This window comes from Engystomops pustulosus, chromosome 3 (genome assembly GCF_040894005.1).
Source record: "Engystomops pustulosus chromosome 3, aEngPut4.maternal, whole genome shotgun sequence".
Taxonomy (NCBI): Eukaryota; Metazoa; Chordata; class Amphibia; order Anura; family Leptodactylidae; genus Engystomops; species Engystomops pustulosus.
The window spans coordinates 16,021,859-16,049,579 of NC_092413.1; the positions used below are offsets into that span (position 1 = coordinate 16,021,859).

A 27,721-nucleotide genomic window follows, 5' to 3' on the forward strand; every position below is an offset into this window, starting at 1 on the left:
CTGTGCCCGTATATACAGGATAGGAGTAGTAGTACTATGCTGTACCTACATATATACAGGATAGGAGTAGTAGTACTGTGCTGTGCTCATATATGCAGGATAGGAGTAGTAGTATTATGCTGTACCTACATATATACAGGATAGGAGTAGTAGTACTGTGCTGTGCTCATATATGCAGGATAGGGGAGGACACAGACTATTATTGCCCCTGCACTCACCTCTATGCAGATTGCTGAACCTGGGACTGACCTTGTGCCTTATGTACCTTTACCCTTTGCCCTATGAAATATGCGGTCTTGCTCTAGGCGGTAACACACATGGCCGCGGCCTGGGAGCCTGGTTCGTTAGCACATTATAAATCCTGTGTGTTATCTCCGGACATCTAATAGTCTCCTCCGCATCATATAAGAAGTTAACGAACTGTTTTCGTCCTCTTTAGCCAATAAGCCATAGACATAAACAAAGCGTCAGAGTAAATCTCTACATTGGAGGAAATTGCGCCATTTGTCTTGATTTTTTTTTTTTCTAGCGTTATTACATTTATGGCTTCTTTATATGTGACCTTAACAAACAGCACACGACACATGTAAGTGCTCTCTGCGTGGTGATTCCTGCACTAAAGCGCCGGCTCGGGCCGTACGGATGACAAATGTGGTCATTTGGCAATAGCGAATGATAGTGGTATTAGTCCTTGACAGGTCCAAACCTTGGGCTTTATCGCAATGGAAAAGATGAAATACAGGTTACGTCTCCTCAGTTTTTTTCACATAAAATATATTAATGATTTAGAGAAAAACAGGGTGACTCAACATCACTAAACTTGTCCGCAAGAATATAATATAGTGCACATTTCTCCTGGTCCAAATACACCGGACTATCAATCTGCTTAACTAGTACCATGGGCCCGGATTGATTTTCTAATTCTCCAAGGGGTTAGGAGGTGGGACAATGATTTCGTTAGAGGTGTGTTAAAAATAATTGGTCAATAAAGTTTATTTAAAAAAAAAAAAGAATGGCGCCACATGTGTTCACAGGTTGTATGCGGTATTACAGCTCAGCAGCTGCAGTTCCTTACACAACCTGTAGGCCAGATAGAAACAGCCATGCTTTTTTGTATACTAGGGATTAGCAGACACTTTCAAGTTCGGAACCCGAACTCTCACCCCCACCGTTAACACCCACGATTGGTGCTGGCAAAGCCGCCATTTTTTAGAGGATCGTCGCTCCTTGTGACGTGATCGGGCAGTGCCGATCATAGACTAAGTAATGGTGGCATTTAAATAGTTAACTCCAGTGATCGGTTCCATGGGTTGGGGGGGGGGTATTGAGCCAAATGCCGATCCTTAACATTGTGGTCCAGTTCCATTCATTACTAGTTACAACCCCTTTAATGGGAACCTTTTTTCAGAAATACAGCTAGTAGATGGTTTCCATAAAGCCCTAGTAACTAACTGACACCCTTTTTTTAGCTAAAAATGGTTCCCCTCAGATTCCCATATATTGAACTTTCTAATTTTTCCTGGTATCCAAGGATGTCTATAGTGAGTCAAGGTGGGCGTGGCCTCCTTTGGGCTGAATCCAGCAGCTCCCCCCCATGCTTTCTTTGCATGCAGCAGTAATCTCATGTGACCAGGGTGACATCATTGCAGGTCCTTTAGCCTTCTAACACTAGCAAAGTGTGCACCAAGCATATATCTCATGAAATCACAGCAAATTATATCACATGAAATCACAGCAGCCAGCATGGAGAGGAGCAGAAGTCCACGCAGGCTACTGTGATTTTTTTATGTGGTCAGATATGTGCATGGGGTAGTTTGCTAAAGTGAAGAGGCTAAAGGACCTGTGATGGTGTCACCCTGGTCACATGACATGCTGCTTGACTCATTCTATAGATCCCTGAAACCTGTAACTCTGATTTTAAGGGGGATCTGAGGGAAACAATTTTAGCTAAAAGAAGGGGGTCAGATAGTCACTAGGGCTCTATGGGAACCTGCCACCCACTGTATTTCTGAAAAATGTGGTGATAGATTCCCTTTAAATTTTGAACACTCCCCATTGCTTGAAATAAGGGCTAACCAATGTAATTTTCTTACTTTTTTCAGCCCACATGAGACCCCAAGCCCATATTCATCTTCATTCATTTAATGTATATAGATAAAGAAGATGTCATTGATAAAAGTATATTACAGATATGCATCTAGCTTTAAAAAAAAGATTCCTTAAAGGGAGTGTCTGCTTTTGACAATCCCTATTTCATCATCTAATTAACAGGACACGAAGGGTCCTCCCAGTGGGGCCAGAGATCATCTGTAGGTGGTAGAGAAACCCGTCAGGATGTGTTCAATTACCCTGCAGTGCCCCTGCAGGAGAAATTGAGTATTACACAGTTCCATTCAAAATAGTGGTGTCTAAGTTATATGGGTCCTCCATAAAGAGAATTTTTTTTCTAGTCACTATGGGGCAGATTTACTTACCCGGTCTTGTCGCGATTCAGCGGCGCATTCTCAAAGGAGGATTCGGGTCTTCCGGCAATTCACTAAGGTAGTGCTCCCGATGTCCACCAGGTGTCGCTGCTGCGCTAAATTCCGTCGGAGTTCACTGAAGTTCACCGTCCTACCCTGGGTGCAGGTAAGCGCGTGTCAAGCGACACTTTTTTTATTTTAAACATAGCAGTTTTTCCGAATCCGTCGGGTTTTCTTACAGCCACGCCGCCCGATTTCAGTTGCGTGCATGCCGGCGCCGATGTGCCACAATCCGATCACATGTGCCAAAATCCCGGGGCAATTCAGGGAAAATCGTCGCAAATCGGAAATATTCGGATAACGCGACAGAACAACGCGATTCGGCCCTTAGTAAATGACCCCCTATATGTTATGGTATATTGATTATAGGGTTGAGGCATTATAGACTGTTATCCGAACCACCAACACACAACAACAACATCACAACAACAAGGGCCCAGAAGACCCCTCAATATTCTCTCATTCTTGACATGAAAGTGGTGTCAATAGGTAAAGGAGCGTACCTTGATTCTCCAAAACCTTCATACAGATACATTTACAATTTGTTTAGCTGTTTAACCCATAAAAATGTATGCATACCACATATTACAGTTGCCATGCTCTTCAGTATTGGCTTTTTGTCTACTTTGGCTTGCTCAACGACCCAACTACTCAGCCCGATTCTGCATCTCTTGCTGCTGACTACTGATTCCGGTGGGAGATGCAACTGACAGATTGTGTCAGTATCAATTAAGTCCTAAAATTAGAATCTGATGAACCAGATCAGGTGTAAATGATTAGAACATGGCATCTTGGAGGAACCTGTCTTATTTACACCTCAGGGATTTAGTTAATGCCTACAGTATTTTTGCTTTGCTTTGGTGAAATGACTGGCGTCACCATGACTGGAGGCAGGGAGTTCCTAGTGGCCGTCAGAAAGAGGGTTATAGATGTCTATGGGTATGAGAATAACCTAGACCAGTGGTGGCGAACCTATGGCACTGGTACCAGAGGCGGCACTCAGAGCTCTTTCTGTGGGCACCCGGGCCATCGCCCCAGCACACCAGACAGGACTCAAAGAATCTTCTACAGTTCCAAGCAACTTAAAAGATGCGGCTTTCAGTCATATTTTGATACTTACTTCATTACTAGGGACTATAGGAAGAGGGAGAATGAGTAGACAGGGCCGAATTATCTTTGGAGGACCTCCTGCTGCCCCCATGATTCTCTGTGTACAGAGGGTACTTGGAAAGCAGCTAAAATGATGCAAATGTTCCGTCTTTCTACTGTGTTGCTCAGGAGGCCAATATGATTGAAAGTTGTTGAACAGGGAGCAATAAGTTACTGCTTTAATTTTTGGTTGGCACCTCACGATAAATAAGGGGGGTTTGGGGTTGCAGTTTGGGCACTCGGCCGCTAAAAGGTTCGCCATCACTGACCTAGACTGTCAAAACAATTGGATATCAACCCTTCCACCATCCGCAAAGTCAACTTTCTAACTCCACCTGCCAGTAGCAGTTCTGATTAAATGGTAGGAAAGAAACACAATGAGAGACATTTACTTACCCGTCCCATTGACGCCACCAATCCGGAATGTCCGACCAGGATTCGGAGCTGCCGCAATTTACTAAGGTCCAATTTCCTGCATGTGTCGCTTCCTCACTGAGGTCCGCCGGAGTTCATCTTCTTCCTCCCGGTGTATGTGAGTGCTGATCTTGCGACACAATTTGATTTTTAAATTCCGCGGTTTATCCGAATCAGTTGGGTTGTCCGACGACCACTCTGTGTCGCATGAAAGCCGGCGCCGATGTGCCACCATCCGATCGCGTGCGCCAAAAACCCAGTGCAATCAAGGGCAAAAAGGAAAAATTAGAGAAACCCAATGTAAATGCGTCCGACGGACCTTTAGTAAATGTTCCCCAATGTTCAGAAGATTAGGACTAACATTTGCTAGTGAGCACCAGAACCTCTGAAACAATGGGCCTTGTACATCAGTGTGTTTGTACGAGGCATGACAAAAAGGTGCATTTTTGGAGCATTTTACAAAAAATTGGGATTTGGCCTTTGCTTAAAAACTGTCTTGTCAAGGTAAACCTGGTCAGTGACGAATTGGGCCAAAAGAGTAGTGGTGCATGCTATAGCCGAAACTTACACCAGCCCCCTGGTATACTGGTTCATTGGCACATGGGACCTCACGTAGACCAGAATTATTTACAGGATGGGGCCACTTATTAATTCAGGCACATGGCACAACAGTAGTGAAACAGGATGAGAAACATTGGCCTTAATCTGCCCCAAGATGCTTAGGGCAACCAAGGCAAATACTGAAGTCCGTAAGCCCAACAAGTAGATGTTTGATGATGATGGTGGTGAAACTGTCCTGCTGATCTTCTATAAATTCCTCATTGTACCAAAAGATGATTGACGATGACATGAGACCACCAGTCCGAGGAAGAAAGCTTGGGCTACCATGCATTTTGAAGATTATTACAAGTTTTCCAAGACTGACTCAATGCAATGGCTCTCCGGTGTGGCTAATAGCGATTATAAGGGCGATCCGGATTAGCAGAAGCCAATCAGGAGGACGTTGGGCCTTTAAGTCCTTTAAGAGCCGGTGTGGGCGCGCGCCCTAGAAGCAGGAGTGCGCGGCCTAGCAAGAGTACAGCCAAGAGGTGAGTCCAGGCCGTGGAGCAGGACAACGGCAGCGGGGACCGCGACACATAGATGGGCACGGGTGTGCCTGCGATCTGTGACTGTGGCTTTCTTTGTAGTGTACTGTATATGTATGGTCCTGAATAGTCCAAAACTTTGTGTGGAATCTGTGACACGGGCTACTAATGGGGCAACTGATCGTATCCTGTAGGAATCTCCCTTTTTGATGTCTTCTTCATGTAGTCACTGAAGTTTTTGTTGACACCTAATATTCTTATAAATTGCAACATCAGATACATGATGGAAATATTTTGTTAAAGAACGCTCACTTGTTTATCGCTCTACTGTAAAAGTTGGATGTTATCCAGAGAATTTTTTTTTTCAGTAAGAGAAATGACCTTAAAGTTCAGATATGAAGAAATTGTTCTTGAGCTGTCAAAGAAAAGACGTTGTCACTCAAGGACCTAGAAGCTGCTGCAGTCCCCTATCATAATTATTTATAGCCTGTCAAGCCACAGAAAAAGTTTTTGCAATGTGGCTAATTGCCATTTTCACACACAGAGCACAAAAATTCTTGATAATATAATACAAAGGTAATGACAGTGAAAAATCTGAAGTAATTGCAATGATATAAAAGCAATAACAAAAAGTATATTCAAATAGAGAGTAATAAAATAAGGAAAAACAATGAAAACGATAAATGTATTGAAAATGTAAAATTATAATTACAGGAAAGCAATAATAAAAAAAAGTGTTTTCAAATAGAGAACGATAAAACAAGTAAAAACAATTAGCAATATGATAAAAGTATTGAAAGTAAAAGTAGGAATAATAGTAATTATTTGAAAGCACTAAAAAATGATTGAATAAAAACTGAGAATATTAATTATTAAATAAAAAAATTTGGAAAGAATAAAAATGGTAACGAGAATGTAAAAGTAGTCACGGGTGCAAGGAATGAAAATAGTAAAAGATATGTACTGATATAAAAAGTAACAATAGTAAATAGTCAAAGAAAGGGAATAAAATTAGCATCTAAAACTGAGAATAATAATCATAAAAATTAGAATGAAAAAATTATAAAAAAATAATATTTTGAAAGTAATAATAATAATATGTAATGCTGGTGATCGGTGGGTGCCAGTGAATCACCTCCCCTGACACACATGGCAGCCGGTTTCCTTCATTCCTCTTTGCTGCGGCTCCTTGTCCACCTTTACGGGACTTTACCCCACAGAAAGGTGCCTTAGTGTCACTGTCACGCACGGAGAGTCTCTTGAGGCTAAAGTTTGTGGACTCCCTGGACCACCGCGGGGGATGATGATACTAGCCGCAACCCAGGAGCGGCGCCAGAGCCCGCCGCAAAGCAGAATGGTCTTGCTATGGCAGAGAGCCGCTAGGTCGCCACACGGTGCGACTCGGCCCGCATTGGCAGCCAAGGTAGGGACACAGGGTAGGCAGGACCACGGGAAGGCATGACCTTGGGATGGCAGGACCTTGGGATGGACACAGGGATACAGGATTGCCACAGGAACACAGGACCGCCACAGGGGTACAGGACCGCCACAGGAACACGGGAATACTACAGGAACATGGAAAACACGGAGGCATCTGGAAATGCACAGGAACACGGAGGCACCTGGAAAGGCTCAGGAAACACCAAGGGCTTTCTCTTCAGTAGAAGGACTTGAAGATCCGTCAGGGGATTCTGGGAGCCGCCGGATTATATAGCAGAGTCGGGAAATTAGGAGGGTGCTGGCCCTTTAAATCTTGCAGAGTCGCCGCGCACACGCCCTAGTGAGCGGGGACGTGCGCGGCCTAGTCAGGTAGCAGGAGCGCCGTCCGATGGAACCGGAATGGAGCCAGGAACCGGGAGAGGTGAGGTGACAACCTTGGCTTGACTTGAACCTAATTTCAATCTATCTGCCCTGACCTTGGCCTGTTTTAGATTCTTCCTGACCACTACCTGTCCTGACCTCAGCCTGTTTTTAGTATTCTGTATAACTACTACCTGTCCTGACCTTTGCCTATTTTAAGATTCTGCTTGACCTCTACCTGTCTTGACCTCAGCCTCTTTATAGGATTCTGTCTGACTACTACCTGTCCTGACCTTGGCCTGTTTTTAAGCTTCTGCTTGACGGATGCATGTTCTGACCTTGGCCCGTTGTTTTACATGCTATCTGGCGCCTGCCTTGACTTTGGGCTGTTTCTCAAATGCTGCCTGACTGCTACCTGTCTTGACCTCAGACAGTTTTTAAGATACTGCCTGACTGTCTCTGGTCCTGACCTTGACCTGTTTTTATGATTCCAACTGACTACCTGCCCTGACTTTGGCCTGTTTTTTATATCAGGCTTGACCGCTGCATATCCTCACTTTGACCTGTTTTTAAGATCCTGCTTGACTGCTACCTGTCCTGACCCCGACCTGTTTTTTTTAAGATTCCAACTGACTACTACCTTCCCTGACCTTTGCCTATTTTTAAGATTGTGTTTGACTGCCACCTGTCCAGTCCTTGGTCTGTTTATAGATACAGTCTGACTACTGTCTGCCCTGACCTCGGCCTGTTTATAAGATTCTGCTTGACTGCCACCTGTCCGGTCCTTGGTCTGTTTTTAGATACAGTCTGACTGCTTTCTGCCCTGACCTCTTGCTGTTTCTAAAATGCTGCCTGATCCAAACCTGCCCTCATCCCAGACTGGCTTTCACTATTCTTCACCTAACCTTGGAGGCCTTGCATCACCATTTTCTAACTCACCTGATCCAAAAGTCTCCCACATCAAGTCTCCTCCAGGAAGTAGCTTATCCTTGTCACGTTAAAGTCCAGATATCTATTCAAGGGTAAAACTTTATGGGACAATATGAACGACGCCCAAGGCAAAGGGGGTCATTTACTAAGGGCCCGATTCGCGTTTTTGCGACGGGTTGACCGAATATTTCCGTTTTGCGCCGATTTTCCCTGTATTGCCCCGGGATTTTGGCGCATGCGATCGGATTGTGGTGCATCGGCGCCGGCATGCATGCGACGGAAATCGGGGGGGGCGTGGCCGTACGAAAACCTGACGGATTCGGAAAAACCGCCGCATTACGCGCTTACCTGCACTCAGCCCGGCTTGGTGAAGATCAGTGCGTTCCGATGAACTTCAGCGCAGCAGCGACACCTGGTGGACGTCGGAGGAACTACCTTAGTCAATCGCCGGAAGACCTGAATCCACCTCACAGAACGCGCCGCTGGATTGCGAATGGACCGGGTAAGTAAATCTGCCGCAAAGTCTGTTAGATGCCACAGTGGTTCCCCATGCCCCTTCTCGAAACACAAAAATAGTATAAAAGCAATAAAATTATATAATAATTTCCATCAAAATATTAACATTGAAATACATTTTTTATATAATAACAGTTGGAAAATTCCATTTGTGCTATTGGCAGTAAGACTCCAAAAACTCCCCCCCCCTCCCCACCTACGAGAAAAAAGAAATCTGCATAATGTCAGTGGTGATCTTTGTTAGGGAAGTGCTGACTTTGTAGTCCGAGGCGAAACTCTCGCTGAGTGTAAATTTCACAGGCAGGCGATAAGATCAAAGGGAATCAGTGGGTAATGAGAGCGGAGCAGCCAGTTTTTTAATTGAATTAAAACCTAGGTGACACCGGTGCCGACACCTGTCCAATTACAGACAAGCCTAGGTGTTTACCGTTGCTGTACAAGCGATTTGAAGATGACAGAACTCTTTCCGCCCACAGATTAACATAATGAAGGAGAACAGATTACGGTGGACGGCAGCCAAACAGCCACATTGGCGGCTTTACGAGATTGTCGAAATATGTAAATAAAAACGGTACACACTCCGCTATCCGCCGGTTGACCTTTTTGTACTTGTTAGTAAGATATGAACAGGGTTTGCATTTGTAAATGTCAAATTATAGTACCCCAGATATGCGGATGGGGATGGCCTTTTAATGCCATAGGGCGTAAAGTATATATAGATATAGAGCTGCGGGTGAAATTTAAAAAAAAAAAGTTGGATTTTTTAATATTTTTTTGGCAAAAGAATACACAGTACCAATGAGTCAGAGAGAGACAATAGAAAGACACAGAAGTTATATTTCCATAATTATTCTTTATTTATATAGCGCACACAGATTCCGCAGCGCTGCACAGATCTTGCCAAATCAGTCCCTGTCCCCAATGGGGCTCACAATCTAATCACCCTACTAGTATGTGGGAGGAAACCAGAGGACCCGGAGGAAACCCATGTAAACACGGAGAGAACATACAAATTCTTTGCAGATGTTGACCCTGAGATTTGAACCCAGGACCCCAGCGCTGAAAGGCTGTAATGCTAACCACTGAGTCACCGTGCTGCCCTATTTATCAATCCATCTACCATTTTTATCCCCGCTCTATCTTATATGCATTATCTCCTGTATCCATCCTTGTATGAAGAAACATGTAAAATTATAAGTATACGGAGGTCTCTGAAATCGAATTTACGTAGCGCTTATGCTTCCTGGTTGGTTGGATGGATAGACAGGTAAATGTGGACATTCATGCTGCAGCTTTACAGGCTGTTGCACTGTGCAGGAGCACTTCCCCCTTCCTATGTGTGAGATTACAGCAGGCACAGTGAAGAAGAAGTGCTGAGGAAGCATAGGGGGAGACAATGTAACATCCTGTGAAGCTACAGCACGGAAGGTCTCTGGTAATGCCCCCTCGGCCATTTCTGACTCATTAGCGTAATTATAATAGTTGATTTTAGAAGGAAGGAGGCCATTTATAACAATTATAAGAAGATTACCTGGATCTATCAGTAAGGCGACATTCACCCGACAGTATGGGGGACGTATGTACGGCCGCAAGCTTGTGGGCGTATATAAGTCCGTCATAGAAAGCAATGGCCGCACGGAGCAATGCGGTGCTGCACGTGTGTCCTATCTTTCCCCGTGTTATGGGCCATGGGCAATGGATCACTATGGAGAGGGGAGGGGTCATCCCTTCTCCTTTCCATTGCGGCTGACGTATGCCCAGGAGGAGTGGTGACCCCTCCCCTCTCCGTAGTGATGTTTGGCACACGGCTCCTATCTTTTCCCCGAGTATGGAGTGGTACGGTGCCGCATGTTTGCCGTTTGCCGCGTATCGCTCCGTGCTCCTATTGCTGGTCTATGGTTGCCATATATACGTCCCCCTACGGTCGTGTGAATGTAGCCTTAGAAGGAAGGAGGGAGGATGATAAGAGCCAAAGTAAGAGGAGAAGGAAGCCCTTTCCTCTGATAAGATATTCATGACGTTTTGTGTTATTTTGCAGGATGTAGAGATCAATGTAGAAGTTTTTGGTTTTATTTTTCTCCACACACAGAAGAAGAAAGCAGCAAGTTGTAACACTGAGCACAAGTGTAATGTTTTTTTTTATTTTTCCAAGGTGAATTTTATCATTTTACAGGCTGCAAATTTCAGGTCTTCCATTCTTTCAACTCGCTCACTCACCATAGACTTTGTGAGTATCATTGTCCTTCCGAAAAATAGATCCTACAAAATAATTGGTCCTTGTTGAAGAACAAGCCGGAGTAAAGTCCTACTACAGAATAGGTCCTAGCAGCAGAATAGGTCCCTCCCAGGCAAGGTCGGCTCCAGGTTTCAGTAGGCCCCTTGGTCGATAGAGCCTCAGTGGGCCCCTTTGCAATGAACTCACTTCATTACAGCAGCATTAAACATTCTGAAACTAAAACAGTCTCCTGTTATATTATATAAGCCCCCCCTCACCTTCATGGATTCCTTATATACAGCCTTATGTGGGCCCCCCTGCAGCTCCGGGCCCCAGCACCTTCCCGGGTATGCCCAGTGCTGGGGCCGGCCCTGCTCCCGCGTCATTTTGCCTAAACTTTTATTATCAAAAATGCAGCAACACTGATCATAGCCAAAAAATTCTGGATATATTTGAAGACTTCTAAACAAGAGTCTAGGGAGCATGCTCCTTGACCTGGAGAGAGGTCACTGTGCAGGAAGGGGGAGGGGATAAGTTGTGAAATCATCTAGTATGAAATCTATGACCAATTACAGAGGTGATATCTCATCATGTTGGATCAGTCATTGGAATCCTTTTTTTGATGATAATGGCATCAGAACGGGATATATTACGGGCGGTATGGGTGGCAGCCAAGGGCCCAATACTTCCAGGGGGCCCATGGCCAACCAAACCACCCACAAAATTTGTTACTGCCCCAAAGAAATAAGAATGAGAGGGATCTCCAGCCCTGAAATGCACATAACTGTGTGCTGACTCCTGACACACATCTATACAAGAGTCTTTCCAGGACCATTGAAGGTTTTGGTACCAATTGTACGCAGAATATGTCATAGCATTAAAAGATTAGACTTGTGGGGGTCCCATCATTTTCAGTGCCCACAATAGTGATAATTGATGAGGCACAGTGGTCAGTATTAGCACTGCAGGTCTTCAAGATTTTATTAAAGGGGTCAGTCAGTAAACAAAGGGCCACATTTATCACTTTTGTGCGCCTAAGTGTAGTAGTTGCGCCTAAATTCGGGCGCACTGTTTTGCCAGAATTATCACAAGCTACAACCATCTGTGATAAGTATATTTTCTGCCTCTTATTAATCACTTTACTTTAACACAGTTTAGGCGCAGTTTAGGCGCAATGTTAGATTCGGGCACTTACATGTGATCCTGCTACAAGCTCCTCTCTGCTTCTCCCACATCCCAGAATGAAGATAACACTCACAGCAGCACCCAGGTGTGTGACACCCTGCACCCAGTGACCTCCTCAGCAGCACCCAGGTGTGTGACACCCAGCACCCAGTGACCTCCTCAGCAGGGGCTTCTCCTGGAGGGGATCCCCCAGTGCTGGTCTCCTGCTGCACCCCTGTAATTCTGCACAATATCCCCCTCAGACACTGTGCAGAATTACATGGGGGACACTTGTATGTCGTATCTGCAAACTTCTGCAAACTTGTGCAAACTTCTCTTCTCTCTTGCTCTGAGCTCAGGGTTTTGCAGAATATTTTGTAAATAGAAGGTTATGAACTGTAAATAGAGTCTGCAGCTCCTGTCTGTAATGTATCTAATGTATCTATTATATGTTCCAGTGTCTGGCTGAGCTTTGCTGCTAGAAATGAGCTCTTCTGCAAAGGGGCTCAGTGCTTTCTTCTCAGATAACGCCACCTTTCGAGCTGGAGTGTTTTTGCGCCCGTTTTTGCGCCTAAATGCAAAAGTCGCACGTGATGAATATCATTAGGCGCAGCAAAACATCTGGAATTGAACGATAGATGAGGGAAAGGTGGTTATTTTAGCTGCGCGGCTAATTTGACGTTTAATTGCAAAAATGGCGCAAAAACGGTGCGCCTAAACGAAAAGGCGCAAAAACAACAGAAAAAACAAGTGATAAATGTGGCCCATGGTTGCCAACGAAATATAGAATGTCATGCTACTGCGAATCCATTCGGATTCGAGTTCGGTTGAACCTTGAAAAAAGTTCAGTCTGGGTCGCTGGCACCGATCGTGTATGTTAACCTTTTAAATGCCGCTGGCAAAGTCACATTAAAAAGCCATTACCAGAAGCCAATTATAAAGCCGATGGCAGATTCCTTAGTGTCCTGTGACGTCATTGGGGATCGATGATCCTACAGAAAATGCCACTGGCGTCTTTGCTGGCTCCATTAAAAGGGTTAACGCACCGGTCGTAGCTGTAAGCATTGGGTTTTTTTAGAGAGGGTTCAGCCCGCGAGTTCTCTTCAATAGCCGAACCACAAAGTTCATTAGAAGTTCGGCACCAGTGTCGAGTTTCGGCTCAAACCCCCCTTCCAACATCATTAACGCCCGCAATCATTGGAAGTAATGATCCTCTCCAAAATGGTGCCGTGCAGCGGTGTCGACGCTTGGGGCCGCAATAACTTAAATGCTGCTGCCAATCTTTGGTGTTACTGGTGGGGGTTCGGGGTTTGTTTACCAAAATTTGGCTTCGGCCAAACCTGAATTGTGATGGGTCGGCTCGTTACTACACTTCAAACATCATTAAACTGGTTCATGGGCTTAAGTCTAGGTTGGAGGACCCGAACCTGCAACGTTTGGCACATACTTTGCAGTTCGTGTCAACTCAACGCCAACTACCGGTCAACGTCAACCGTAAAATGCACATGAAGGAAACAACCATCAGCCACGTCTCATCCCGTTTTCTCATCTTCTCTCTCCTCAGGCGTCCTGACGGGCTTAGTGCCCTTTACCAACTACGCGGTAACGTTATCCGTCTGCACATTATCCGGATGCAGCGAGGACTCCGGCGTTCTGAACATCACCACTCTCCAGGAAGGTAAAGTCATTCCCGAGGTCTTGACTTCCACATTCCGGTCATGAATAATAAAACGGAGGATCTAAATGCCGCTCGGCCATTCGCTACAGAACCAGAACCTAATGTGATGACAGAGTGCATTGCCAGAGCGTAATTGCTTCATTTTTTTGGGTGTTGCGGGGGGAGGGGAGGGTGCGAAAATGAATCAAACTCCATACCCTTTAATGACATGCATCTTTAATAGCTGTAATGCAGATTAATGGGCTTTTTAATTGCTGTTACATTGTTCATGCAAGAGCCTTGTCATTAATACGAAGCATCTGAAAGATTAATGAAAGCTTCCGCGCTTTACTGTGGCCGACGAGTAAATCTACAGACAGTCTGACTAAAAAGAATTGATTGTGTGGCGCAGTATGAAACCCGCTATCAAATGTTCGCTTTCTATGGACTCTTTTAAGTGCTAAAGACTGGTACGGGCAACTATTATTTCAACTTACCGGAGCTACCAAATGCCAATTGGAAGCGGAATTAATCATCTCAGCTCGTGCGCCATTAATCAGATCACCCTCCCGTCCTGTCGCTAGACGCCAACAACAAGAAGTTTCCTCCAGTTAAATATCAGCGGAGTCATGTACATCAGACTGGTCTCCACACTACGTGTTATACATTATTAAATACATTGGTAATTCACACAATTCATTCTTTTAAAAAAATGTAATTTTTTTTTTAATTAGTTCATTATTAACTAATTATTTATTAATTGATTACTATTATTTTTTTATTAATTCATTTCACATTTCTTTGCTTTTTTTATATTTTTGATATGAAACTCAATGGGGGTCATTTACTAAGGGCCCGATTTGCGTTTTCCCGACGTGTTACCCGAATATTTCCGATTTGCGCCGATTTTCCCTGAATTGCCCCGGGATTTTGGCGCACGCAATCGGATTGTGGCGCATCGGGGCTGGCGTGGCCTAACGGTAACCCGACGGATTCGGAAAAAACGCCGCATTTAAAAAAAAAAATTGGTCGCACGGGCCATACTCACATGCACCACGATGAAGACGATGAACTCCGGGGCACCTCGGCGGACTACGGCGCAGCAGCGCCACCTGGTGGACATCGGGCGCAGGACCTTCATGAATCGCCGAAAGACCCGAACACTCGACAGAGAAGCCGCCTCTGGAACGCGAATGGACCGGGTAAGTAAATGTGCCCCAATGATCCAGATTTATCTGTTTTCTGCTCTGAAATAGGCACAATACCTGGCAAATGGCGCCTATTTTCCCCTTACGCCACGAAATCTACCATTTGATTTCATGCATTGTGAACCAAACATACCTTGAGACTGCCGTAGCGACACTGGCGGACTGGGCCACCAGAGTACCAGAAGATCCCCCGGTGGGCCCTGGCTCAACCCAATACTGAACCCCAGAGGTCCATCAGAAAACAAGACAATTTGAAGGCTGATTTGCCTGGCTCAGCGCTTCTCCTCTTGTACTGCTCAGGAGAATGATGTAATCACTGACAGACAGAAGTAATCAATCGCTACACCATCCCCCAGCTGCTGTGTATGAGTCATCCAGCTCAGGTTGATTAGTCCTGCCTGAACAGTGCAGACAGCTCGCATAATGGGGGTCATTTACTAAGGGCCCGATTCGCGTTTTCCCGACGTGTTACCCGAATATTTCTGATTTGCGCTGATTGTACCTGAATTGCCCCGTGATTTTGGCGCACGCGATTGGATTGTGGCGCATCGGCGCTGGCATGCGCGCGACGGAAATCGGGGGGCGTGACCGAACGAAAACCCGACCTATTCGTAAAAAACGGCGCATTTAAAAACGGAAAATGTGTCGCTCGGGACACGCTTACCTTCACTTGGTCCGGGCCGGTGAATTCCGGCGCCTTCAGATGCTTTTCAGAAATGCACAGGAACACGGAGGCACCTGGAAAGGCTCAGGAAACACCAAGGGCTTTCTCTTCAGTAGAAGGACTTGAAGATCCGTCAGGGGATTCTGGGAGCCGCCGGATTATATAGCAGAGCCGGGAAATTAGGAGGATGCTGGCCCTTTAAATCTTGCAGAGTCGGCGCGCACACGCCCTAGTGAGCGGGGACGTGCGCGGCCTAGTCAGGTAGCAGGAGCGCCGTCCGATGGAACCGGAATGGAGCCAGGAACCGGGAGAGGTGAGTACCAAGGATCTCGGTTGTAACCACGACACTGGGGGTCATTTACTAAGGGCCCGATTCGCGTTTTCCCGACGTCTTACCCGAATATTTCCGATTTGCGCTGATTTTCCCTGAATTGCCCCGGGATTTTGGCGCACGCGATCGGATTGTGTCGCATCGGTGCCGGAATACTCGCGACGGAAATCGGGGGGCGTGGCCGAACGAAAACCCCACGGATTCGGAAAAACCGCAGCATTTTAAAAAAAAAAGTGTCGCTGGACTCGCGCTTACCTTCACCAGGAATAGGCTTGTGCACTCCGGCGGGCCTCGGCGGACTTCAGCGCATCAGCGACACCTGGTGGACGTCGGAGGAACTGCCTTAGTGAATCGCCGAAAGACCCGAATCCAGCGCAGAGGAGGCGCCGCTGGATCATGAATGGACCGGGTAAGTAAATCTGCCTCAATGTGTTTATGTACTGTAAGAAGCATGAAATCCAGCTTTCCCAAGGTCCTGAATGTTATAATTGTTTTTTCAGCAAAACCACTCAGCTCAGGGATTAAACAAGATATGTTTCTGCATCAGTGTTTTCAAGGTATATTTGGTTCATAATGCATGAAATCAAATGGTAGATTTCCTTTAAAGGGAGGCAAGGGAGTTTTACAAATTAAAAAAAAAATTAGTTTTTATTTAAAATTTTATATTTTTTACATTTTTAAGTATGATTTTTAAAAAGTTATTTCCATTTTTTTTATTATTCAGCACATCGAAGGACTTGGGGATCTCATTCTACTTGACTAGTTGCTGAAAAACATCTCTGCCTGCTTTATATTGTATCAGCATCCACAGGACGCCCATACAATTGATATTAATCACAGTTGCACCACTTACCGATACCAGGATCTAATATTGCCGTGCTCGCTCTAGACCCCAATATTATAAATATCAAAATATATTGGCGGTCATTTATCTTATCTCCCCCTTCTCTGAGGTCTTTTTGCGCTTTTTGGGACACATCTACTAAGGGTCCGTCGGACGCATTTCCATCGGGTTTCCCGAATATTTCCGAATTGCCCTGAATTGCACAGGGGTTTTTGGCACACACGATCGGATCCGGCTTGCATGTGTCACAAATCGGGGCCGTGGCCGTCGGAAAACCTGACTGATTCGGACAAATTGCGGTATTTACAATTCAAATTGTGTTGCATCCATTGCACTTACATGCACCGGGAAGAAGAAGGTGAACTCCGGCGGACCTCAGCGGGGAAAGCGACACATGCAGGAAATTGGTCACGCGCTGTAAGTGAATGGTGGCAGACCCGAATCCTCGGCGGACATTCCAGATCGGTGGACGCAACGGGACGGGTAAGTAAATGTGCCCCTTTGTGTCTATTTTTTGCACCTCATTTGTCTTTGTCATTTTGACTCTCTGTCAAATGCTATTTTTTTTTAGCCTTATTAGGTGCAGATTTTTAAAAAAATCACACCATCGCCTTTTCTAAGCATGGTCAGGATTGGCGTGTTATTGTGCAATTTTTTCCGCAAATCAATGTTAAATAAGGCGCAAACATCTGGATGCAGGAGAAATACAAAGACGAATTAGGCACAAACCAGCAAACTGATACACGGTGAACTCCGGTGAACTGCTGAAAAAAGGCACAAAAAATTGTGCAAATACCAAAATGAGCCCAAAAAGTTACTAAAATACAACCAAAAAAGGCGCAAAAAAATGTGGAATGGCACCAGCACCTCTATAATCCACCTCCTATAAAAACCAGATCTCCCTCCACGACCCAAGCCTTACCTCAGCCTAATATTAAAGGGAATCTACCGTCTGGGTCATACTTACCCAAATACCTCCAACACCAGAATTCTATGGCTATCCTGATGCAGGATCTGTTTCTGAATTTTAAATGCTGCCATGTGAGTTCATTGCAAAGAGGCCCATAAAGCTCTTTTGCTTGCTGGCTCCAACTCAAAGGTTACCAGTTCCTACCTGAAGCATCAGTGAAGCTTGCATCAACCTAAACTGCATCCCAGCCCATTCTTAAAGGGGTTAGACACTCTTTTACATAAGTTTTCAATGTGCCTTTACTGTCTTTATAATAAGACAGTAATAATAATTCATGAATGTTCATCAAGTGATTCAGCGGTGTTGCTACTTACTTTATGCTGTGTGCAGACTCTCAGTGATTCTTTGTTTACTTGTCTGAGCTCTGATGAATAGGAGGAGCTGTAGCAGGAGAGATATGACTCATCCTGTTCCCTCCCCTCTTCCCGTGTCACTGAGGACAGACAGTGAAAAGAGAGACACAGTGGGAGACGCCATGAGGACGGGCTGGAGCAGTGAGAGAGAGGAAGCTGTGTATGTACAGAGGGCAGCATGGAGAGAACTGGGAAAGGCTAAAGCTCTCAAAGGAGGCAAAGACACAGGAACATGTACATATAGAGACCTGTCTTATGGAAGAGATTTATCGAAAAGTGGCCAACCCCTTTAACCCCTTGTTCTCTCTCCCCACTCACCCCATAATGCTGGCTTCCTCCTAAGACTTTGAGTCTTCAGTTTGGGTTTTCTTGACAAGCGTCTAGAAGGTCTCTCCGTTTTCCTGGAGACTTCTAGAATTTCAGATGGGAATATACAAGTACCATGTTACGGGAGCGGTTGTCAGAAGTTTTCAGACAACACTAAGAGTCGTAGGGGGTTATTTATTAAGGGCCTGAATCGCGTTTTTTACCCGGGTTGCCCTAAAATTTCCGATTTGCGGCAAATTCCGCTGGGATTTTGGCGCACGCGATCGGATAGTGTCGCATCGGTGCCGGCATGCACGCGACGGAAATTGGGGGGCGCGGCCATCGGAAAACCCAACGGATTCAGAAAAAACGCCGTATTTTTTTAACAAAATGTGTTGCATGACACGCACTTACCTGCACCCGGCCTAGCTTCGTGAACTCCAACGGACTTCAGCGCAACAACGACACCTGATGGACATGAATCGCCGAAAGACCCAAATCAGTGTCGGAGAACCCGCTGCTGGATCGCAAATGGACCGGATAAGTAAATCTGTCCCGTAGTGTCACTATTACTGGAGACCTACACATTGCAGACCTCTCCGGTATATGGAATATACTCCGTTTTTACAATTCCTTCTAAAAAACAATCACATAACGATGAGCTTCTTAGTGCACTTTTAATGCAAATATGCACCGAAATAAGGAATCAGCATCTGAATTGCAAATAAATTAGAAAAAAAGCTGCGGTAGATTAATGCGGCAGCACTATCCAATAGACCGTCCTTATGCAGGAATAGATTTTCTTACAGAAATCAAATACGGCGAGTGAAAGCTTTGTGTTTTTACCTCTACAACGAGCAGACACAAAGTCAATGGACTGGATTTCTATTTTATTCTATTGCACTAACAGGCAGAAAATGGATGCAAAATGGTAACGCACGGGCAGAATCTGCATATCTTTATCTCCCACTCGCATGATGGCATTTCAATAGGCTGCAATGATTATTCTTCAAGGCAATGCAGCTTGATTAGCTGATGGATAAATGAGATATTAGTACAGGTAATGTGCCGTATTAGGAGGGGATTATCACACACATAGTCTAATCCTGGACATCCAAGCGGCAATAGTGTGGCAAATATCAGGACACATAACAAGGAATTTGGATGTACAAGAATATAACTACTATAATACTGCCCCCTATGTACAGGAATATAACTACTATAATACTGCCCCCTATGTACAAGAATATAACTACTATAATACTGCCCCCTATGTACAAGAATATAACTACTATAATACTGCCCCCTATGTACAAGAATATAACTACTATAATACTGCCCCCTATGTACAAGAATATAACTACTATAATACCGCCCCCTATGTACAAGAATATAACTACTATAATACTGCCCCCTATGTACAGGAATATAACTACTATAATACCGCCCCCTATGTACAAGAATATAACTACTATAATACTGCCCCCTATGTACAAGAATATAACTACTATAATACTGCCCCCTATGTACAAGAATATAACTACTATAATACTGCCCCCTATGTACATGAATATAACTACTATAATACAGCAAACAATATAAAGTGACAGTACAAGAATCGCTGTTAAATAGTTCTATGACTGAAGAACAAATCAAACTGGATGTCATACCTACTATTTCCCTGGTCATAGGCTTCGTGTCTTTGTCTTTTAGATTTTCTTTTTTGTTTTAGCTCCAGGTGACGTCCTGCCCCCATCTGCAGAATTTTATCCTTCTTCCTTATATCTGCACTGGTCTCCACCCAAGAACCCAAATGGAGTCATCTCCCAGTATATGTTATATATGGATGCAGTCCAGATCCACACGGGGAAGGAGACAGGATATAATATCAGCGGTAAGTGACAGTTATTATCATATCATAAGGACATTAATACTCATTCTACATTGTATTACTATATTTTTCCAAAGGTCCCAAATTTGGGGGTTTTTTTTCAACCCCCACCCAATAAGCAGGTGGACCCACAGATTGACTACAGGGAGAGACATTCCAATAGTCTGATTTTGACTGAAACCCTAACAGACTGTGAAGTTCCGGTTCTACAAATGCTCCGCCCCTTTGTACAGAATATGCTAATATGTTGTCCAAGGACAACGCCTCTTAAGGGTCTTCTCAGCCAAGGCTTTTGTTGCAGGTGTGATCCCATCTTCACGATGACATCAAATCACAGGACCTGATTGGCACCGCGTGGAGCCAGTAGGGTAGTTCCTATTGCCACCCAAAGTGCTGAAAAACTTCCTGGGCGCCTACATACTCAAGTCACCCTATTTTTACAATATTCTTTTGACTTAGACACCGCTCAGATTTTGCTGTTTTGTCTGCGTTCTCTAGAGTCTGGTCATTTCCCAGCATGAATGAACCAATCCAACAATACCAAACACCATTATGAAGTTTTGGCCCAATTTAGCCCAATTTGGCCCATTGTGCCCATTTTCTTGGCACCCCAACTGTGAAATCCTTGGTGCAGGACTATCAGAGGATGCTGATCACAGATTTGTTACCAGAACTTGAAATATTTGAGTTGTATTAAAGAGGCTTTAAAATTATGCAAATGAGCTCTGGGCTCAAGTAACAGCTATTTGCATAATTTTAATTTTTTTTGTTTTGGACAAGGACATAAAAAGCTAAAAGAAGGGAAGATCCTGCAAGAGGGGGGACACACTAGCATGTAATTGGAGCAATAGTGTGGGGTCTTATTAGTGGTTTTCTGATGGGTGAGTTTAAAGGGGACTGAAGTTTATGTTAATAGGGCTGAGGTCTAGTCTTAGATATTTGGGGGTTCTGGTGGATGGTCTATATGTTTTGTGCATCGGGTTGAGCTGACTCGTTAAGGTTCGGTTTTGGCAAACTTGAAGGCTCACCCCCCACCGGCAACACCCATAATTGGTTCTGGTACCGATCGTGGGTGTTACTCTTTAAATATCTTGCACTTTACCATTTCCCCAACTTCTGGTTCAAGCCCGGGGACCTTTACTCAAAAAGTTTGGCGTAGAACCGAACATTGTGGTCCAGGTCAGTTCCCCTCTATTTGTGAATTCTTTTGTAATCCATAGTAGTCCAGGAATTCTGTGGGCATTTGGAGTCTGATGATGGGGTCCCATGTACTAAGGGCGGATGGTTATAATGGGTTGGGTTGTTAGGACCAAATATTTTGCACTTCACTTTGAAGAATCCCTTTGGCCCCAATTTAAGATGAGCGAATCATGAAAGATAAGATTCATAGAAGCTCTGATGAATTTTTCAAAAGATTTGGTTTTGGGTCTGAATACATTCAGTCTGAACCGATGTTCCTCCAATTGTTTATGGTTTATGGCCCCCTCTAGTCCTGCAGAACACAGATTTTTCATAAACAACTCCTGTCTCCTTTCGTAAATTTTTTTTACAAATTTTTACAATTTCCCCTGCCTGTCCCCTCGCTATTCTCTGGGGTGAATCATTACAATGGGGCACATTCACTTACCCATTCGGAGGAGATCACAGAAAGTGCATTGTCCGTGTATAATGCCCTGTGCCGCGATTCACTTAGATCATGCGCCCGATATCCTGCGTGTGTCGCTTCCCCGCTTCGGACCCCGGAGTTCACCTTCTTCTTCCTGGTGCATGTAAGTGCATGTCTTGTGACACAATTTGAAAGTTAAATTCCGCGCTCAGTCCAAATCAGTCGGATCGTCTGACGCCCCCCCCCCCTCCCCCTGATTTCTGTCACATGAAAGCAGCACAGCCTCGCCACAATCCGATCACGTGCAACACAATCCCAGCGCGACCCTTAGTAAATAAGCCCCAATATTTTAAAAACATTGGGGGTCATTTACTAAGGGCCCGAATCGCGTTTTGCCAACGGGTTATCCTAAAATTTCTGATTTGCGCCGATTTTCCCTGAATTGCTCCGGGATTTTGGCGCATGCGATCGGATTGTGGCGCATCAGTGCCTATATGCACCGACGGAAATCGGGGGGCGTGGCCGTATGAAAACCTGACGGATTCGGAAAAACCGCCGCATTTAAAAAGAAAAGGTGTCGCTTGACACGCGCTTATCTTCACCCAGCGTAGGACGGTAAAGTTCAGTGCATTCCGATGAACTTCAGCGCAGCAGCGACACCTGGTGGACGTCGGAGGAACTGCCTTAGTGAATCCCGGCAGAACCCGAATCCTCCGCAGAGAACGCGCCGCTGGATCGCAAATGGACCGGGTAAGTAAATCTGCCCCATTGTTTGAAGAGCAGAAGAAAAGATGAGGAATCTAAAATTCCACGATTCGTACAAAATCTACAAAGCACCTCTAGTCCCAACTTTACTGGGATGAGATTGGCACCGTCTTCTGTATCTCAGCCAGTTACCGTTACAGGAGAATTAGATTGTAAGCTCTGTGCGGTCACTGCCTATGCTATAAAACTATAGATGGTAAATACCGGTTGTTTTTTCAGAAACCTTTTTGTATGTAAAACATGCATAAAAAATATTGCATAAATCGTACATCTCCGGCACCGGTAGGTTTGAGCTAGTGCCGGAGCGGGTCAGGAGTGACACTGAAAAATGACTGCAGTTATGAAACCTCCTGAAGGCCATTGAATTCCTCCGATAATAAATAGCCACACATTTTAAGTCAAACTTTTTCATTCTTTATTCAAAGGTAATGGATTTTTGTCACCATAGAAACCCTGTTGTAGTGTTTTTTAGATGAATACTTGGGGGATGAGAACATTTATGCGTGAATATAAATGACCAGATTATGCGTTATTAGTATCTCAAGGAAATCGGAGAAATCACATACAGGTTAGGATTAGGATGGTGGAGGGGTCTCGGTGTCGTGGGGTGTACTTACATGAGAAAACTTGTAAAGACCACCGTACACCGCGTAAGGTTTTCTGATCTGTACAACTTCCCACCACCGGCACCAACATCGAATCTTTGCTTCCTTAAAAATAGACATTGGGGGTCATTTACTAAGGGCCCGAATCGCGTTTTACCGTCGCTTTACCCGAATATTTCCAATTTGCGCCGATTTTACCTGAATTGCTCTGGAATTTTGGCGCACGCGATCGGATTGTGTGGCATCAGTGCCGGGATGCACGCAACGGAAATCGGGGGGGCATGGTTGTAAGAAAACCCGACGGACTCGGAAAAACCACCGTATTTTTTTTTTAAAAAGTGTCGCTTGACACGCGCTTACCTGCACCGAGGGTAAGACGGTGAACTTCAGTGCACTCTGACGGAATTCAGCGCAGCAGCGACACCTGGTGGACATCGGGCGCACTACCTTAGTGAATCGCCGGAAGACCCGAGAACGTGGCGCTGGATCACGAATGGACCGGGTAGGTAAATCTGCACCATTGTTCTGGTGATTCTGGCGTAGTTGGAATTTTTTTTCTCCGGACCCCACCGATCCGGGCTAACCCATGAAAACATTTTTTACCTCTCTACTGTCAAATGGGTGGAGCCACACCGTCTTCTCCAGCTGCTCCCTACTTATCTCTACATAAGAGAGAGGGCAACAGAGAGATTGTAGTGAGGAGAGAAGGGGGGCATGAAATGGTAAATTGGGGCAAGATAAGGGGGTCAACCGAAAGCTGAGACATAGAGAATTAGTAGAGGGTAACAAAACTAGATGAAAGTGGACAACAATCGAAGGGCAACAGACAGAAATCATGATATAGAGGTGTAGAGAGAAGAGGGGAATAAAATGATAAGTGTGGGGTAACATAGGTGGATGGGGCACCAATGTTAGCCCACATATCTTTCTGTTGACCCCCTTATCTTTCTATGCCCCAATTTACCATTTTATGACCCCCTTCTCTCCTCACCAGAATCTCTCTGTTGCCCCCTCTATTGTTGCCCACTCCAATCTAACTTTGTTGCCCCCCACTAATCTCTCTATACCTCTGTCTCTTGGTTTCCTTTTTATACCCATGCCCTCAATTTTTTTATGTTGCTGTTGCATATTTCTCTACACCCCATCTCTCTTTTGCCCCCCATGCTTATCTCTGTATGCCTCCAACCATCTACGTTGCTCCCCACTCTCCCACTTATGCCGTTCTCTTTTCACCGCATCTCTCCCTTTTTCTTTCTGTTGCCCCCTCCATTGTACTCAAACCTCTTCAATTTTATTTTATTGTCTACTAATGTCTCTATGCCCCTGCTCTTTGTTGCCCCCAACTTATATCTTTATACCCCCATCTCTCTAGTTGCACCCATCTTATCTCTATACCCCCAATTTCTCTGGGTTGCTGTTCCATATCTCTCTATGCCCCAGCTCTCTTTTGCCCCCCTTATTTCTCTAGGCCACCATCCATCTATGTTGCCCCCACTCATCATCTTATGTCCTGTTTCTCCTTATGCCCCATCTCTCTGTTTCTTTCTGTGCCCCCCTCCATTGTTGCCCACTTCCATGTTACTTTTTTGCCCCGTCTCTAAGTGTCCTCTTCTTATATCTCCGCCCTCAATTTTTCTATGTTGCTGTTTCATCTCTTTATGCCCCAGCTTTCTCTTGCCTCCAATATCTTTCCATGCCCCAATTAATCTATCTTGCCCCCACTTCTTTCTGTTGCCTCCACCATTGTTGCACACTCCGATCTATCTTTGCTGCCCCCTATTTATTTCTCTATGCCCCCATCCATCTATGTTGTTCCAACTCCCTATTTTTCTCCCTATACTCTCTGCACCATCATCGCTCTGTTGCCTCCTCCACTGTTGCCCACTAACATCTACAATATCTTTCTTGTCCCCAATTTCTTTCTGCTCTCATCTCTGATGCTGCCCCACACCTCTAAATACATAAACAAGCAGCATCCACGAGTTGGAGGGATAACCGCCCACCTCTGATGTCACCCTATTCCACCACTTCCCCTCCATGGGTGGAGCTGATACTGCTATCTCAAAGGCTAGGAACTAAGGGACAAACTCCAAACTCTGGTATTAGCCCTGCCCCCACTCCACCATTAGCCCCCCCCCCCCCCCCAGAGCAGAGCCCCCCCCCCCCCCCCAGAAAGAACTTACACCAATTTTGTAATTTTGTTAAAAATCAGAATTGTGCTTCTCTAAATAGGCAAATTAATGAAAATAATTTGACTGCCCTAGACTGCACTACTATTTGAGCTCGTTGGTGCTAAAAATTAATTGGGTGCTCCTATGGTATAATTTTGGAACTACATTATATTACACTATTATTTGCTGCACTGTTATCTGGCAACTATGGTAGCATAATCTACAAAATTTTTGAGGAAACATTACTCCACTGTATTGCCCTCTTGGTATAGCACTGCGGCGGTATTATTTATGTACTCTATGACAATATACAGGCAGTCCCTGAGTAAAATACCAGATAGGCGCCATAGGTTTGTTCTTAAGCTGAATTTGTATGTAAGTCAAAACTGTAAATTTTATAATTGTAAATCCAGACAAATTTTTTTTTTGCCCCGGGGGCAATTGGAGTTTAACATTTTTTTGCTGTAATAGGACCAAGGATTATCAATAAAGCTTCATTACAGACACTTTACAGCTGATCATTGCAGCCTGGGACTATAGTAACATCCAGAGAGGTCACCAGAGGTCACAGTGGGCAGAAGGGTCCGCCTGTAACTATGGGTTGTCTGTAAGTCGGGTGTCCTTAAGTAGGGGACCGCCTGTAATAATATAATTATTATCCTATTATTTAATATACATTTTAATAATATAATAGTAACCTAATTCCCAATTATAATAAAATGTACTTCAAAAAATTATTATAATCCGTTTTTTTTTATATATTCATATGTAGGGGACCGTCTGTACAGTCATTTTTGCACTAATTGTTTAGTAACTATTAGCAATTTTTTTAATTTCATCCAATTGAAGTGAATTTTTTAATATAACATCACTGTAAAATTTGCACTCGTGGATTGTCAAGACATCCCATGTCCCGCAGGTTCGGTGCTACCTATACACACGGCCAATCATTTTTTGCAGCGATATGAATCTTAATCCCAAATCCTGATATTTCGCACAGCCCTGACATTGCTATTCATACCCAATATCCACGGATGAGATCTCCAAAGTACAGTGACCTGTACAAGTCGAAAAAAAAATGCCGAGTCAGCGTTTTCCTGGAAGGCCAGGACCAAGCTGTCTGCGCTCGGTTAGAAAACTCTCTTTAAATTTTTTTTTTTTCCAATTTTTTTTTTTTTCCATGTCCTTTTCTTCTCTCGACAGAAGGATGTTCTACGGCGCATTCATTAGATTAAATAGCACAGATCAGGGGAAAACGCATTATGTCTATTTCGAGCGAGCCTATTGTATCATTTTCTGCTGTGATGCATTAGTGTAGTGTTAAAATAAAATCTGCTTATTTAAAATCCTTTTAAATAGTGTCGCAGCGTTTCGCCCCGCTGTTACAATCTGCTTTAGGATAGCAGTTATCCTTGCTGTGGATTTCAGTTAACCTTGCCACAGACACTAAGCCCGAAGCGATGCAGACTTTAAAGGGTTTTGATTATGAAGCAAAACCCTGTGGTGTCATTACAGTAGAAAATCACAGCTGAACAAGCTCGCGAAGCCTCGGCCTTCCTCCCGATTTCCGCTCGTTGTGTGCGAGCCGGTGCCGCGCTAAACTTTGACTCATTTTCCAAAAAATGCTCAACGATTTCCCCGGCTATTATTGTGCCGTGAACTTACTCCAAAAGATAAGTGGGAAACGCCAGCCGAGCGTTAAAGAATAAGTCGTCTCCGTAGGATCCGTGTCAGGGGGACGTGGCGACACTGTGGGGTGACGATTGTTGACGGGTGAGACGGGATAAAAACTTTGACACGGTACATCCACATTATTAATGATGAGTGGCTCCTTCACGCCGTCTTCCCGAGGACAGAGCCGCGGCAAAATCCGGTAGAAGTTTCTATTGGTTCATTTTTCAAGTAAAAAGTTCCTGAGATTTTTTTTTTTATTGCAACTTTATATAAAAAGATGTAGATGTAAAATAATACCGCCATAATCTACCTTCTAAATCCATCATGATAAACCAGGGACACTTACTCATAGTCTCGAGGACCGTGACTGTGGGAATCTTCAAGTATTGTTCTATGTGTAGGTGTCCCTGGTTTATCATGATGGATATTAAAGGGGTTTTTCACGAAAGAAAATTCTCACATCTCAATCCCCTTAGTGATGTCGACACAATAAAGATCATTTTAACCCCTTACTTAACAATTTACTCAGTTTTATTGCTGTTTTAGCACCTATCACTCCCTAGGCTGCTCAGTGTTAAATCCCAGGGTGTGGGTGGGGCCTCTCTAAGCAGACACATAACTGTATTATCCATTTAGTTATGTGGGGTGACAATGTGGTTACATATTCAGGGTACAAGGTGTATATGCACTTTCATCTGGCTTCTGACATTGTACTAACACACTGACACATAGAAAGAGATGAGACCCATCAGAGATGCATGAGATTACACAGAGGCTGATAGACCATTACACTGTTACATTGTAAGCTATGCTACATCTCATCGACATGTGCCTGCTTCCCTCTTGCCCCACATCACTTATCTTCTTGTAGCTTGTTACAC

The 27,721-nt window shown here is 44.5% G+C and overlaps 1 protein-coding gene across 5 annotated transcripts in view; it reads left to right on the forward strand.

The window, feature by feature from the left end:
• The window catches only part of USH2A (usherin), a 493,686-nt gene that overhangs the window by 232,634 nt on the left and 233,331 nt on the right, over positions 1–27,721 (forward strand). For all 5 annotated transcript variants that reach the window (XR_011854013.1, XM_072140122.1, XM_072140124.1 and 2 more), the window contains exons 31-32: positions 13,360–13,473; positions 19,861–20,022. Coding sequence is in view for 4 of the 5 variants with exons in the window: in XM_072140122.1 (XP_071996223.1) it covers positions 13,360–13,473; positions 19,861–20,022 (276 nt within the window). In the remaining variant the exon portion in view is untranslated. The remainder of the gene's footprint in view (positions 1–13,359; positions 13,474–19,860; positions 20,023–27,721) is intronic.